The sequence below is a fragment of the Podarcis bocagei genome (assembly GCF_964188305.1).
Source record: "Podarcis bocagei genome assembly, chromosome: 7".
Lineage (NCBI taxonomy): Eukaryota > Metazoa > Chordata > Lepidosauria > Squamata > Lacertidae > Podarcis > Podarcis bocagei.
In genome coordinates, this window is record NC_138132.1 from 24,719,772 (window position 1) to 24,733,834 (window position 14,063).

General features: G+C 42.6%; 1 protein-coding gene across 13 annotated transcripts in view; it reads left to right on the forward strand.

The window, feature by feature from the left end:
- LOC308591272 (lethal(3)malignant brain tumor-like protein 4) overlaps window positions 1-13,589 on the forward strand; it is a 54,674-nt gene extending 41,085 nt beyond the window's left edge. For 6 of the 13 annotated variants that reach the window (XM_081201928.1, XM_081201936.1, XM_081201935.1 and 3 more), the window contains 4 exons: window positions 419-556; window positions 1,062-1,123; window positions 2,610-2,776; window positions 8,053-8,578. In XM_081201928.1, coding sequence (XP_081058054.1) covers window positions 419-556; window positions 1,062-1,123; window positions 2,610-2,776; window positions 8,053-8,247 — 562 coding nt within the window. In that variant the 3' untranslated portion in view covers window positions 8,248-8,578. Of the gene's footprint in view, window positions 1-418; window positions 557-1,061; window positions 1,124-2,609; window positions 2,777-8,052; window positions 8,583-13,058 lie in introns of those variants that run through there. The other 7 variants (XM_081201940.1, XM_081201930.1, XM_081201938.1 and 4 more) reach the window with 6 other exon arrangements.
- Window positions 13,590-14,063: the final 474 nt, after the last annotated feature.

The window sequence follows — 14,063 nt, forward strand, 5'->3', positions numbered from 1 at the left end:
GCTTTCCACTTGCCCCCAGACTCTCCAGAAAAGCTTGCCTGGTGCCAATATTGTGATCTTTTTGGTGCCAGGCAAAGATGTCCCTGTTCTCTCAGGCACTTGAACAATAATACTGGGTTGGTTTTGTGGCCTTTTCCTGACAGCAGTTGTTAACCCTGTTGCTGGGTGGGGAAAGATTCATGTTTTGTGACTGATTTTGGTGGGGAACATTTTTGTGTATTTTTAATTGCCCCACAGAACTTAATTAGAGTCGCTGACAGCTGAGCCAGTCCTATCTGCATCACCGTATCCTATCCTGAGGACTTTACCAGGCTTTATCTGCACAATCACAACCCTTAATTTGTGAGGATTTGCCCTGAGTTCTAGTTCATGGCTAGTTGGGAAGTGGTTTTTATAGACATAAATATTGTATTCTTAGTAGAAAATCATCCACACAAGATGGGGAGAGATCAGGACGGAGCAGTGTCCACAGTCTTTCTGAGCAGTCTGAGACCAGCCAAGAGAAGGACTCAGTGGAAGGGGAATCGTCTGCTGTTACTAAAATCAAATCAAAAGGGTAAGCAAAGTTGTTCAACTTGTCAAACCTACTCCTAATAAAATTTCCCACTTGCACCATTTAGTTTTGAAGTGAAGGGAAAATGTTGGGATACTGATTACAGATGCAAGGGTAGCTTTCAAGGAGAATTAAACAAATTCATGGAGTATCAATAAATGTACCTGAACAATTTGAAAATCAATTAAAAGTCACTGAGTCAATTTCCAAACCATTTTTTTTACATTACAATTGAGTGATCGTCAGCTGGCACTGGACCCAACAATTTCTATTCCAAAGGGGTTAGCGGCCTGTGTCAGCATAAACTTAAAAAGTTTTAAAGGGTAGCATGTATTGTGACATAAGCATTTGTGAATCAGAGCTCATTTTATCAAATGCTGGTTAAACATGCTACAAAAAAACATTTTAAAGTCTTTTATTCAGCTCCGTGATTTAAGTGTTCTTTGGAGAAGCAATTTTGTCTCTTCTGTATAATTGTTTGCCTTACTGCCCAAATCTGTGTTTTCAGGATTGGTTGCTCACGTAGCTATATACAGCTCCAGCTAGTGAAGCAGGAGGCTGATGGAAGAGGTTAGTTAATTTTGTGTTTGTGCTTTTTAAAACCATTGAAACAATTGTGGAGTTACTGGAAATTTGGTCATGAAAATTATATATTTTGCTAAATGGGTGGTTTCAATGATAAGGTCAAACTATTTGTTTTGATGCTTGCTGCCGCTTACATTTCTCCCACCTCTTTTCCTCTGGCAAACCTGTTAAAATGAATGTTAATTGTTTCTGCAGAGATCGGATTACTCATTGGAGAGCCATAAGTGTTCCATCTCTTTCCACTGACCACTGGTCAATATAACAGGTGCAATCCACAGGGAGAGCTTTCTTCGCTAGAGAGATTTCCCTGCTTCAGTTCAGAAAAATCTACAATCCGTATAAAAAAGTGAGGGCCCACAACAAAAAAGTAGTGTATCCCCAGCCCATAATTGCTCATCTTCTAGCAAGCTTATAGCACTAGCGCACAGAGGAGAGGTTTCAGGAAGTGGGAAAGGAAGAGGTTGTAGCCCCCCCCCTCCTTTCTCACTCTTCCAAAAACTTCAACCACTTGTGCTGTAACAGCACCAAACAGCTTTATTGTTATGTATTTGGGGGAGGAGTCATGTTGCTTCCCTAACAACCTCCTTGTAAAATGCAGGGAGGGGAGTTGTACAATCTCATCATAAGCAGCCCCTTTGAGCCCTAGTATTCCTCAATCATTTTTAAACTAGGGGAGGAGTAAGAACACAGCATTTCACAGACTGTTCAGTCCTTGCTCTCTTATAAGCAGTATATTTTAGTTATTAAAAAATGCCACTAGATGTCACTACAGACCTTTACATTAACCATCACTTAAAAGGTCCTGGTGTTTTGAAATACCTTTCTTTTTGTGTATGTGTCCCGGTGGAGGAGGGGGAGCGGCAAACATAATTAGCTAATGTTGTTAACCCAATAAATCATGCTAATGTTGTTAATCAAAGAAATTGTGCCATGCCATGTTAATCAGTGGCTCCAGTATATGCTGTATAGATAGCCACAAATCTTTACTGCAACATGACACAGCAATAATCAGATGATCTTTTCTATATGAGAGGGATAGAGAGGCAGGCAGGCGGGAGATGTTTTCTTGTTCTTAATGCCTCTATTGTTTGACAAATGGAGACTGATACTAACGTCTGGAAGGAACTGCCAACCTTCCTGACCTTGGAGTCATCTCTCCAGGGATGTGACCAGTGCTTGTCATTATCTTGTATGCAGAGTGCTCTGAACAGGCTGGATACAAACTGTAAGCTGGAATGGTGCCATTAATTTCCATCTGAAGATGCAGTTACCCAACCTCCTCCTCCCTGGCAATCCCTCCTGTGTTAGCATCGGGGCATCTCTTCCCTGAGAGCATCTGTAACAGCACAGGGCTTTCTTCTTTACCTTTTTCGGGAGGGATGCTCTGAGCACATCCAGCCCTGCACTTCTAAATTGCACCTGAACAAGGACTGACTCATCTTCTTTCCTTCCCTGCCCTCCCTCTTCCCAGACACAGCATTTGCTCTGCAGCAGGCCCTCCACCAGTCTGTCTTCATGCCTTCCCTTTCTGCAAACCCTACCCACCGCCTCCATCTCTGCTGGGAGCAACACTGCAAGCTGCTGCCGGAGGTCTCTGGCCTCACCGCCAAGAATGTGGCCAAATGGAGTGTTGAAGAGGTGAGTTGTGCTTCCTGATTCCCCCCCCCCCCTGTCTAATTGGAAAGCATTTTTAATACAGTGGTAGTGATTCTTTTCTTCCTCTGCTTTACAGCTGTGGCTAATTCAGAACTTTTGATCAAGACACATAGATTTGCACTGATCCTTCCTTGTGCAGCCATGCCACTTTTACCAGCTGCCCCCTTTGGGGCCTCTTTCGACAATGGCCTTTTCTGTGCTTGTCTGCTGCTGACTCACTTTACATTGCAATTGTCCTGCGCATGCTTGCATGACTGTGGCACAGAATACCCCCACAGTTTGCATGATTGCTGACAGACAGACCCATTCTGTTGAGACTATGGGTTTACAGTCAAAACTAACGTTGTGCTTTGCTGCAAGCCAATATGTTTCCCCTGCAGTCAGGGATTGAGTGACACAGCATATCTGAGCCGTGTACATTTGCACCAGTTGCCTTGGGAGTTAGCAATCGCTATACCACAGGCTGAAAGTGGCAAAGAGTGGTTTTGTTTGAGCTGATGTGAGTGGGTAGATGAAAGTCCATTTGGTTTGACGATCACTTTGCCCTATTTTGAAAATGTATAAATTATACTTTTTTCAAGGGTTATGCTTCATAGTATTTGCAGTAGTTGTTCCTGTAAAATTTATTCATTTATGCTTCAAAATTTGGAGATGTTTGATATCATGGAAGACTGACACTTCAAAAGTTTGAGCCAAATGTTACTACTTCATCATTAACATGTTGTTATGATTATTATTTTGATTAATACAAATATATGAAGCTATCTTATACTGGTTTTGATATAATAATATGATTTGCCATTACATGAATGAGACTCGAGCTCACACATTCACCTTCCTTGCTCCCGCAAGGCCATGAGGAGGAGATAGAAGAAGAAGAAGAGTTTGGATTTGATATCCCGCCTTTCACTCCCTTTTAAGGAGTCTCAAAGCGGCTAACATTCTCCTTTCCCTTCCTCCCCCACAACAAACACTCTGTGAGGTGAGTGGGGCTGAGAGACTTCAAAGAAGTATGACTGGCCCAAGGTCACCCAGCAGCTGCATGTGAAGGAGCGGAGACTCAAACCCGGTTCCCCAGATTACGAGACTACCGCTCTTAACCACTACACCACACTGGATATAAAGCTTTCATAGAAACATAGAATTGCAGAGTTTGAAGGGGTCCCAAGGGTCATCCAAACCAACCTCCTGCAATGCAGGAATCCTGCCCACAGTCATCCCTGGGTGGGCTCGAACCACCAAACTTCTGGTTAACAGCCAGAGGCACTGACCCATTGTGTCACATTCAGTAGTATGCCATACCCTCCAGAAGCTGTTGTGCTGCACCTTTTATCGCCCCTGACTATTGGCCATGCTGTCTGGGGCTGATGGGAATTTGAGTCCAATGCCTGGAGGGCACCATGTTGGTCACCCCTGGGCTTTAACTATGATTTATTAAAACAAACCAAATGAGTATGCTCTTGACTGCCATAGTTCTCCTTCCTAGGCCAAAGAGTAATTGTTGTGAATATCCCTCTCAGTCCTTTTTAGCCAAAGAGAGGCAGCTACAGTAGAACTGTAGCTTTCATTCTGGCCTAAGCCAGAATACATCAGTCGGTCAAGCATTGCAAAAATATAGAGCTCCAGATACAGATTGCTTCACAGTTACATAGTGGTCCCTATTCTGGCCTGGAGAAAGAGTGAGGTGACGGGAGCTTGAAATATTTTGATTGGGAGGAGGAGATTACTTCTTTGCATAGGGTACAGTCATAGTTAAACTGTGGAACTCACTCCTGCAGGAGGCAGTGATGGTACTTGGATGGCATTAAAAGAGGATTAGGCAGATTCATGGAGGATGAGGCTAGCAATGATGGCTATGAGCAATGATGGCTATGCTCTGCCTTCACAGTTCAAGGCAGTAATGTTTCGGAATAGCAGTTGCTGGAAGCCACAGGAGGCAAGTGTGCTCTTGGGCTCAGACCCTGCCTGCAGGTTTCCCCCAAGCATTTGGTTGGCCACTCTGAGAGTAGGATGCTAATCTAGAGAGGGCCATTGGCCTGATCCAGCAGTTTCTTGTGTTGTTATGAGGGGGGGGGGGACACTTGCTTGTCCAACTTAAAGCCTCCTCGACTAGTTTGACTTCTGAAGGAGAAAAGCTATCTATTCAGAATACAGCTCTTGAGACAACACTATAAAATAGTTGAGCTCTTTTTAAAATTGCTGATCAAACAATTCTTAACGATAATATTCTTTCTGCCCACCATGCTCCTTTAATCCAGTTAAACTCTGTAATTGCAGGGGGAGAATATTAAACTCGCTATCATGCTTCATTTATTTTCCTCACCTCAAATATCCTTGAGTTTATCTGTATTTTGGAGAAGAACATCTCATTCCAATTTCAAAATCCTGGCTGTAGAACTCCTACTTAGTGGGTCTGGCTGCACAGACATTCCCTAGCCAATCATCATCCTAGGATAGGAAGTGAAATTTATTGGTATGTGGCACTTAATTTGCTTATCACAAATGCTCTAAGCTCAGAAGGAACAGCACTGTGAAATCATTGGGGAACTGCCCAACTTGCATTTTGATCTTATGCATGTTTTCTCAGATGAAAGCCTCACTAGGTTCAATGGGGCTTTCTCCCAAGTAAGAGGCAAAGGCTGCAGTTCTGTGCTCATTAGTATTTGAATCCTGAATGTGTCATAGTGGTAGTGGAAGCAGCAGTGCTTCTGAATATCAGTTGCTGGAAACTACAGGGGGCAGAGTGCTGTGTGTTCAAATCCTGCTTACAGGTTTCCCACAGGCATCTGGTGGGAAACCTGTAAGCAGGATGCTAGACTTGATTGGCTGTTGGCCTGATCCACCAGTCTCTTCTTGTGTTCATCGTAACATGGGCGGAACGGAACTTTGCTTATGAACTTAAAATTGGAACAAGGAACCCAAAGCCTCTGTTAAAAAAAGGGGAGGCCTCCAGCATTTAGTAGTAATACTAATGAAACCAAAGAGGACATTTTAAATTTAATTTTAGGAAATTGCTGCAGAAGTAGGAGTGTTTCTCCTTCATTGCAAAATCTCAAGGAAAGGCTCGTTCTGAATAATCTTTACCCTCTAGTGAGAACTTATCATTTGAGTGTTGATTATTTCTCAAATGCTCCTTAAAATGTTTTCTAAATGTAACTGGCTGGGAGGGTGATTTTGTATCATGTGTGACAGTTTTATCTCCCTTTTAGTTAATCCCGCAGAAGAAATTAATACATGGATGGGAATCCTGTCCAAAGCTTAGCAAGGCTGGTTCCTCTTTGCAGAATTTCAAAACGACAGTGTCAAATCCTACTTCCTTTTGTGCATTTTTTTTACTGCAAACAAACACAGTTTAAAGCGTTTGCTGGGTGAACTGAGGGTCTTTTACAATAGTGGCACCATCTGCAGTGCAATGGGATGTGTTTAACAATGTCCAAATTCCTAGGTTTCGCCTCCCCATACCTTAATGGAGCATATGATGGAAATTACCCTTAGCAGTATCCATTGGAATTTAATCTGATCTTGCTCCCTACCAGCTAGGAGCAACTTTTCATCTCTATCCCTTCTTTTCCCTACATGGGCCTCCTCCTGGGACCATTCTTTATTCTCTTGTGCATGTTGCCATTCATACAAGGAAGGCTGGGGCAACTTTTGATACAGCCCTCGAGAAGGTGCTGTAACTCAATGGCAGAGCACATGCCTTGCATGCAGAACATCCCATATTTAATCCCTGGCATTTCTAGTTTAAAATGTTCAGGTTGTAGGTGGTATGAGAGACCCCTGCAGGAGTCTCTCGAGAGTCTTCGTTAGTCACAGTAAGCTGTACTGTTCTTACTGGACAAACAGTCTGACCTGGTGTAAGGCAGCTTCCTGTGCTCAATAATCCCATATTGCTGTCATTACTGTATCAGCCGGAGTTGCAGGTTTTTACTATCTCTTAGGGTGAGACCTGCTTTCTGCCATGGTCTAATTCTTGTAATGCCAGCATAAGGATATTCATAATAAACTAGGAAGGCTCTTATGCAAAGAAACATAAGAGAGGAATTTATATTCATATCGGCAGTATACTTTTCTTATGCAAGCTGAGAGGCAAGGAGTTAGATAACCTATGGTATATAAAGGAGGAAATGGTTTCTGACAGTGTCCCTTGTAACTATTTGTCCTTTGGTATTGGTGATAGGAATGTCACATCTGTAACAGCTCAAGGTCTGTATAATAGAGTTAATCCCTTCAGGGAACATGAGGTTACTGAAAAATTGCCGGATCAGAGCATGTTTTATTTTGGGGGGAGCTATGCAAGTTGAGAGTTGTAGTAAAATTTATACACTCCTTCCATTTTCTCCCATCTTCTCCCATCTTCTGTCTCTTAGGCCCCAGACCATTGTGAAGATAGCCTGGCCTACACATGCAACAGAATGAGCCGGTAGAATACATTCTACTGTTACTCACCAAAGGTGGTGGTGGGGGTTTGCCACTTTTGTATGCCCCCCCCCCATGAAAAGCTTTCAGAAAGAAAATTAGCAGAGCTGGGAGTGGATTAGGTTAAAAGCTTTGCCCTTGATTATTTTAAATATTGTCTACAGGGAGGTTTTTCCCCAATGGGGAGCACTCAAAAATGGAATCCCATGCCCCCTCATCTGCAGCTTGAAGTGGTTAAGTCCATTCAGCTACCTCAGGACCCTACCTCATTCCGCTGTATGTGTAAGGCAGGCTGATTATTCCTGGATTGATAAGGCTTCGTTGCTTCAAATTCATTATTTGTTTTTAAACTCATCCTCATGGTGTTTCTCTTTGTGTTGCAGCTAATCTGCATCTATAGGTATCTCTAGTCCAATATATGTGTCCCGGCATTCTCTGCCAGAAAGTAAAGGATCCAGGAGCACATCTCTTTGACCGCATGCTGCTTTGCTAGTGCGCACCCATGCACAATTGAGTTGGCCCTAAGTTTGTCTACCTTCAAGGCTTCTCTTTCCTTAGTGCTTGCTACACATCTTGTCTGTGCTATATTACTGTGCAGATCTACGTCAAACCTTATATCAACTCCAGTGTTGTTTTTTTATATTAAAAAAATGGAAATAATGTAATAGTTAATTTTTACCATCTCTTGGTTAGATACAAAGAAAGAAAAATCTTAATGTTTGCAATATTTTGTTCGAATGAATGAAAAGTTGTTTTTTTTTCAGACAGGACTTCTTTTATTATTAGGTTGCTGGACGGCCCTTTAATAATTCTGTCTGTTATTTCCCACACTTCATTAGGTGGCTGGATTTGTCCAGCGTCTTCCTGGTTGCAAGGATCAGGCTGCTCTCTTCCGACAAGAGGTAATCCAGTGCTGTCTATGTAATGTGAATGGCAGGCTACGTCATCTTGCTATCTGTTCCATTTGGATAATTTATGGCACTTGGAGGGGGATATTGAAAAGAAGAAAAATCAAAACAATGCACCAAAGTTAGCCACATCAAGTTCTGAGAAAATTCTCATTCCACAAATGCTTTGTATTGTGGAAATTAAGTAGATTGGCATATTCTGGTCTTTCTACGTAATTCTGCTCTCTTACTCATTGGAGGAAGATGTGATATAGAACAGGGCTAGCTAACTTTATGCCATTCCAAAGCTGGGGGACTATATCTCCCACCATCCCTGAACCATGCTAGCAGGGACTAATGGGAGTTGGAGTCCAACAGCATCTGGAGTCCAACAGCATGTTGGTGAGTACTGGTACCTTTCTTTCTAGAAGAAAAGCACTGCTCATTTGGCATGTAGTGGACAGCTTTCTGATCAGGCTGAAATGAAACCAAATTGAAGAAATATCCTCTCAGCGAGACTTTGGCTAAGAAAAAGATGTTGGTGACAGAATTGCTGAAATCTGCTTTAATAGTCCATTAGCAGCAGTTGAGCTGCCCAGACACACCATATTTAGGTACATAATTCTAGAGATGGTAGGCTGTTGTGCTTTTATTTTAATTTTTATTTACTAAATGGCCATAGCTGATGTGAGAACAAATTGTGCAAGCTATGTAAAAAGGTAGCCAAGTAGATTGGGTAAAGCTGCTAGCGATCTGCAGCCAGAGAATTATGCCCGTATGGGGGCCAACAGTCTGAAGAGATCTTTCTGAAACTTGAATAGCTTGGTAGTAGTTAGAACTCAAAGGAATGAAAGAATCCAAAAGCTTTTTGCAGTGTTTTCTCAGTATGAATAGAACTTGATCAAACATTCATTCTTTGTTTCTGAACACACACATTTTCATAGAATCATAGAATTGTGAATCATAGAATCATAGAATCATAGAATCATAGAGTTGGAAGAGACCACAAGGGCCATCGAGTCCAACCCCCTGCCAAGCAGGAAACACCATCAGAGCACTCCTGACATATGGTTGTCAAGCCTCTGCTTAAAGACCTCCAAAGAAGGAGACTCCACCACACTCCTTGGCAGCAAATTCCACTGTCGAACAGCTCTTACTGTCAGGAAGTTCTTCCTAATGTTTAGGTGAAGTTGGAAGGGATCCCAGGGGTCATCTAGTCCAACCTCCTGCAATGCAGGAATCACAGCCAAAGAATCCATGACTGACGGCCATCCAACCTCTGCTTAAAAACCTCAGAGGAAGGAGAGTCCACAACCCCCTGAGGGAGACCATTTCACTGTCGAACTGCTCTTAATGTCAGAAAGTTTTTCTGTAAGTTTAGTCGGAATCTCCTTTCTTGTAACTTGAAGCCATTGGTTCAAGCCCCACCCTCCAGAGCAGGAGAAAACAAGCTAGTTCCCACTTCCTTGAGATATTTAAACATGGCTATCATATCTCCTCTCAGTCTCCTCTTTTCCAGGCTAAACATACCCAGCTCCTTCGGCCTTTCCATACGCTTGATCATCTTGGTTGCCCTCCTCTGTACGCGTTCCAGCTTGTCAACATCCATAAATCATGGTGCCCACAATTCTAGAAACCAAGGAGGTGGACTATTAAGTGACTTGCCAAAGGATAGTGTGGACAGAGAACTTTCTGACTCCTGGGCTGAAGCCTTTGATGCCCAGCTGTACTGTACAATTAAATTAGCATCCTATTTAGCTGATTACTGGTTTCCAACTTTTTAAATGCAAGTCAAAACTTTTTCATCGATCTGTTCAAAGCTTTAATCCTCTTTAAATAAATTAGCATAAGCTATCATTTGGGGGGCATTAAGCTCTTGACCTTCATCATATTGAGCTGCAGTAGAATTTCACTGTGTGTGTTCGGCAATGATTGTAGGGATACTTATTTTTATATTACTGTTTTATATAAGCTCTTATATAATGAATTTTCATTGCTACTCTTCAAAGTCTTTTACAATGGGTATTTTTTTTCATTTCCTCAGTATCATTTGCATCTTCCCACCTTTCCCACATATAGATGGAAAGTTGAGCTGGCAACTTAAACTATGTATTCGTACTCGATCCTGCTCAACTAAACCCCAATCGCACACTACCAACTTTAAATTTGCAGTCTTTGAATGTAACTATTCATAGTCTGTGTATTAAAAGAAAGAATTGTTATTCTGTTGTACCTCTCTAATCATTCTCTTTTGGGTATCTAACCTGTCCTCATTCCACCAGGGCAATGGTAGTTAAAGTACGCTGGTGCTTCCGTTGCTGGAAGACTAGTCACTGCTCTGTGCTTCCTGAGCAACACTTCAACAGCACATTAGCAACATGCTGGGCTTATATAGCTCAGTTGGTAGAGCATGAGACTCTACCAGGGAGTTGCACCAGATGACCCTCATGGTCCCTTTCAACTCTATGATTCTAACATTACAAACCAGTCATTTGTTTTATTGTAAGCAATAGCCTTCAAAATATAGCATCAAACACACAAAACATGCATTATTTAGTAACAGCAGATAAAAACTAACCACACTGGAGAAGAAAAACGACAGGTCTTGAGTATTCTTCCTATCACCCCCACTGTCTACTACATTCCTGTCTACAAAGCTCCTTCTAAGTTTAGCCACTGAAACCGCAAACAAAGCTGCTTTGAAAATTATGCATTTGTCTACATCATTTAACAAATATGTAAACTTAACACTCCAATGGTCAGCCTATTATTCTGGCCAGAAAATGGATCCAGCAATTCCTTACTAGGAGTGATTTAGGAACAAAACAGTCCATACATGAACGGGCTCCTCAATAGCTGCTGCCTAAAAGGGCAAAGCTTTCCTTCACAAGTAGAGTTGCCATACATCCGGGATTTGGCTGTCGGAAACAGTATCTGGCCAGAAATCATTTAAATGTCCAGGAAAATCCTGATGTATGGCAACCCATGTCGGAAGTGTAGATTTTGGTGAGTTTCCTTAAAAATAGCTCAAAAACTTCTTTTTGAGATCTTGCAAAAGAAAAGAAAGCTCAACTTGCATGCACAAGGCGCATCACATTTCTGCCTTAACAATTGAAGATTCCATAGTTTGCATTTGAAAAGAGAGAGAGAAGACTTTTAAAAATAACACTACAAGAAGACAAATATAGCAAAAGCAGCAACCATTTCCCTGGACTCCTAAGCAATTGTACAACCACTGACAATTCATAATACAGTGGTACCTCGGGTTACATACGCTTCAGGTTACACACTCTGCTAACCCAGAAATAGTGCTTCAGGTTGAGAACTTTGCTTCAGGATAAGAACAGAAATTGGGCTCTGGCGGTGCGGCGGCAGCAGGAAGCCCCATTAGCTAAAGTGGTGCTTCAGGTTAAGAACAGTTTCAGGTTAAGAACAGACCTCCGGAACGAATTAAGTACTTAAACTGAGGTACCACTGTACACTAGTACTTCTGGTTGCGGACGGGATCCGTTCCAGAGCTCTGGTCGAATCCCCGAGGTTTCTGCTACCGGAGGGACCGCTTCTGCACAAGCATGTGTGGCAAAAACCCGGAAATATACTTCCGGGTTTGCCACTTACGTGTCCTGAAGTTTACGTAAGAGGAGGTACGGCTGTATGTCTCATGGATAACGTTCCTATCAACTCTACATAGAAACCACCAATCAGCATCACAAATGTAGAGCGTTAGCAGCACATGTACTAAGGTTGGAACAGGGTTGTTCATCTGTGAAATATTGTTTCCTCATGTGGGTTGTTCCTCCCACTTGCTCTGGGGCATGAAAATTAGATGATTTTATCTCTTCCACTAGAAAGCAGCCCTCTCCATTTCTGCATGCTGGCAGAGCTTGAGGTGAACTCTGCTTTTCGTTTCTTTTCAATGCGGATAGAAGTCCCCCCCCCATTCCCCCTCCTATTTCCCCTGCTAGGTCCAACCATGGTCTGTCAGGAAAGCAAGGGGGTTATTGTTTAGGAGTAGTAACAGACATACCACCCAGTCACTTCAATGCAACACAGCCAAGTGGGGTGTGTAGTGAGGCACCTCTAAAGAGAATTTTGGGTGACCCCATGTACAACCACCTTAAAGTTAGCATAGTAATTTAGGGATGGGGAACCTTGGGCTTGGGGGCCAAATGCAAGGTCTCTTCCCATGCTTCTGGCTTGCCTGGATGGAGGATAGAGGAGTGTGTTTAAAGCTAGCCTACTATACAGAGGTAAATTTCATATTCATTGCTCTGCCCACTTTAGCCTCTGGCCTGCCCACCACTGGTATATCACCCCTGGAAGGTTGCCCAGAAAGCATTGTGCAGCCCTCAGGCTGAAAATAGTTCACTGCCCCTTGCAGTAAGGGAAGGACCTTGAGACTGTTTCAGCATATACCATACATATAATGAAGCACCATTTCTCTGTTGAATTGTAAAGTACAAAAGCTTCTCAGACATTGGTTCTGTTCTTACCAAGCAATGTATGAAGCTCCCTTAAACAGGGTGGACCTATTGGTGCATCCAGCCCAATCTTGTCTGCTTTGACTAACAACTGCTTTCGGGTCTCCGATATATAGAGTTCTTCCCCAGCTCCTGCTTCAGCTGCTTTTGACTGGGGATGCCAGGAATTGAATGTGAGACCTATGGTGTGAAGGATGCTTGGACACTTCCCCACCACAAGAACTTTTTAAAGTAGCCATTTCTATTCAGGCGCTTAGAGTCTATAACCCTGTCCTCCCTTACAGAAAGCGGCCACCTGCAAAAGATCTGAAGTACACTAAAGGATACTGCTTGGAAAAAGCTTACCAAGGGTGTAATTGATTATCCTATCAAATGTCGTTCTTAGTGCCCTTCCCATGCTGTGTTAATTTTAAGCATATGGAAGCTGGATTGTCCCAGCTGTAATATTGACTTTCTTTTTATTTTTCCACCCACCAGCAGATCGATGGTGAAGCCTTCCTTCTCCTGAACCAGTCAGACATTGTTAAAATTCTGAGTATTAAGCTGGGGCCAGCACTTAAAATATACAATGCCATCCTCATGTTCAAGACTGCGGAAGAAGACTGAAGCAGCCCCTCCAGGACCAGTCTGAGCCAGGAGATCAGAGCTGGGAAAGGCCTTCAAAGAACAACTCAGCAGCAGAGATCCATGTTACTGAATATTGAGCAGGTCGGGACCTTGGAAAGGCAGTGGTCTAATTGCATTTCAGACTCTGGAACCTGCTGAAAGGATCCCAAAGAAGTACAATTCCTTCTGCCACTTGGAATGGATTTAGTGGCTTCCCTTCTAGGAAGAGATTATTAATTGTGTGTTTTTTCTAATTGAATATGGGTATGGTTAAATTGATCTTTTGTGAAGATCTTGATGATGCCTCCAGTTATAAGAGGAATCCCGGGTATTGCTATTGGTGGGGAGCCAAACTGACTAACCTGTTGATAGTGCCTAAAAGAGAATCCAAGTTATCACTGACGTCCATGACGACTTCTTTGTGTGCAGAACTTGGGGATAGGCTTTAAGGGAACAAGGAAAGATACAGATTCTTCAAAGCACTGCTGTTGAAATCCTCATCAAACACCTGTGCTTTTTCCAAACTAGTTTTGAATTTTTATTCTCTTTCAGCTATTCAAGCACTGGCAATTATTTTGGTCTAGCAGGATTTGGCAGGGAGTAAGGAGTGCCAGGAATGAAGTCTGACTCCATACCATTGATTATCAAGCTATTATACCTGCACTTCAAGCTGTGCAATTGCAGAGGTTATGAGATGAAATGAAGATAGGTCTAATAAAGGCTATTGGGAGATTGTTCCAACAAAAGATAAGTCAATCACTTGGGTGGAGGGCTCCCCTAACTGAACTGTAGGAAAACCTCTGGAGAGCCATAACGAAACTACTAGAGTATGTTTTAAATGTTTCCATCTCCCTGTGGTTCAGTGCAAGGAAAGTT